Here is a 2,136-nt window from a genome sequence, read left to right as displayed (position 1 = left end):
TATATTAAAATATATGTTTTTTATATAATTTTGTGTTACTTTTTTATTGTTTTATTTTTTATTGTATTATTTTTTATTGTATTATTTTTTATTGTATTATTTTTTATTGTTTTATTTTTTATTGTTTTATTATGAAGTCTATTATTTTTATTTTGTGACTTATTGCTTTTATTATATAACATATTTAATTTTAAATCTCTTATAATTTTACGATAACTTTGTAGTTTTTTCTTTTGCTCCTGTTCTTGATCTTCCTCATCATTTCCTTTTTTATTATTTTTATTATTTTTATTATTTTTATTTTTCCCCTTTTTATAATTAATAAAGCTAGATATATTTTTGTTGTTTTCTTTCTGGTAATTTTTCTTTTTTATATGATTATCATCATCATAATCATGACCCTTATAATTATCATTCATGTTAATATTATTATTATTATTGTCCTTATCATATTTTTTACTTTCATTTTTTAAATTTTGCTTTTCCTTCCCTGTAAGGAACCATGTCCTTGGAGGTCTACTCATTATTTCATCCTTAAATGTAATTAGATTTTTTATTTTATCTATTGATTTGTTTGATATTTCTATTTGCTTATCAATTTTTTCTTGCTCTATAATATCATTTAACTTTTGTTTATTTTGTTTAATTATGTTGTGCCACACATGAATATTATTTTCAGCTATAGTTCTTTTTAATATTTTTAGATTTTTACTTTTCTTCAATCCTTTAACTATTTTTTTTACTTGTATTTTTTCTTTTTGTAAATACAATGTGCTAGCTATTCCTTCTTTTCCTATTCTAGCGGTTCTACCGATTCTATGTACATATTTAATAACATTCGATGGTATATTATAATTTATTACATATAAAACATGATCTATATCTATTCCTCTAGATGCTAATTCGGTGGTTAATAAAAAATCTACTTCGGCTTTTTTAAATTTCATTATGGATTCTATTCTTCTTTTCTGACTCATAGAACCATGTAATTCAGCACATTTTAAATTAAGTAAATCAAACAATAAAAACATTAAATGTGTTTCACGTTTTGTTTTAAAAAAGATAATACAATGATTCTTATATATATTATTACATAAATATAATAAACTAGCTTTTCTATATTTCTCTTGAATGATATTAACAAATTCTTGTTTCAAACCTTCTGATATTTTAAATGTGGCCTTATTAGTAAGTTTTAAAAAGTTTTTTGTTATAATATTATTAACAACAATATTATTATTATTATTATTATTATCATTATTTTGTAGATCCTTATCTTTGAGAGAGCTTATACCACTTTGAACAAATACAGGATTTTTTAAAGAAAAATTGACCAGCTGCTTTATGTCATTAGTCAAAGTAGCTGAGAAGAATAATATCTGTTTTTTAAATTTACAAACATCTAATATTTTTAAACATTCTTCTTTAAATCCAAGTTCTAATAATTTATCAGCCTCATCAAATACAACAATTTCTAAATAATTAATAAAATCACTAGATGAATTTAACAATAAATCTAAAATACGACCAGGGGTACATATAAAGATATCATTTCTTTTTTTATATTCATATTCTTGTTGTTTAATATCTATTCCTCCACAAAATAAAGAATATGTTATTGTAACATATTTTGTTAGGGAACGTATTACATCATAACATTGTAAAGATAATTCTCTCGTAGGTAATAATATTAAAGCCTTAGTTATGTTATAACTAGCTTTCATATTATTTCTCCTCATTCTTATATTTGCACTTTGTAATAACCTTTCTAGTATTGGTAATACAAATGCTAATGTTTTGCCAGAACCCGTTTCTGAGTTAGCTAAAATACTTTTACCTTCTAAAGCTAATGGAATCACATCTCTCTGAATATATGTAGGATTACTAAATTTTTGTTCATATAAAACTTTTAAAAAAGGTCTCGATATGTATAAATCACTCCACAAGCAATTCATATCAATAATAGTGTTATTATTCTTATTGTGCTTATCACAATTTTTATTATTTGTACTAATAGTTGTTGTTGTTTCTTTAGTGCTCTCTTCTTTTATTTCTTCTACATCACTAACATTTTTAATTGTATTCATTTTATCGTTTCCATTTATATATTTATCATTACTTTCTGCTTCACTCTCA

General features: G+C 22.3%; 1 protein-coding gene across 1 annotated transcript; it reads right to left on the bottom strand.

Annotated features, from left to right (window-relative positions):
• Window positions 1-35: 35 nt before the first annotated feature.
• Window positions 36-2,087, bottom strand: PGSY75_1251500 (putative DEAD/DEAH box ATP-dependent RNA helicase; the record flags this gene model as incomplete). The annotated part of the gene is made up of 1 exon (XM_018787069.1): window positions 36-2,087. The coding sequence occupies one exon, from the start codon at window positions 2,085-2,087 to the stop codon at window positions 36-38; it is 2,052 nt and encodes a 683-aa protein (XP_018640934.1).
• Window positions 2,088-2,136: the final 49 nt, after the last annotated feature.

This window comes from Plasmodium gaboni, chromosome 12 (genome assembly GCF_001602025.1).
Source record: "Plasmodium gaboni strain SY75 chromosome 12, whole genome shotgun sequence".
Lineage (NCBI taxonomy): Eukaryota > Apicomplexa > Aconoidasida > Haemosporida > Plasmodiidae > Plasmodium > Plasmodium gaboni.
The sequence above is the reverse complement of the archived record's forward strand: the minus strand, read 5'-3'. Positions and strand labels throughout refer to the sequence as shown.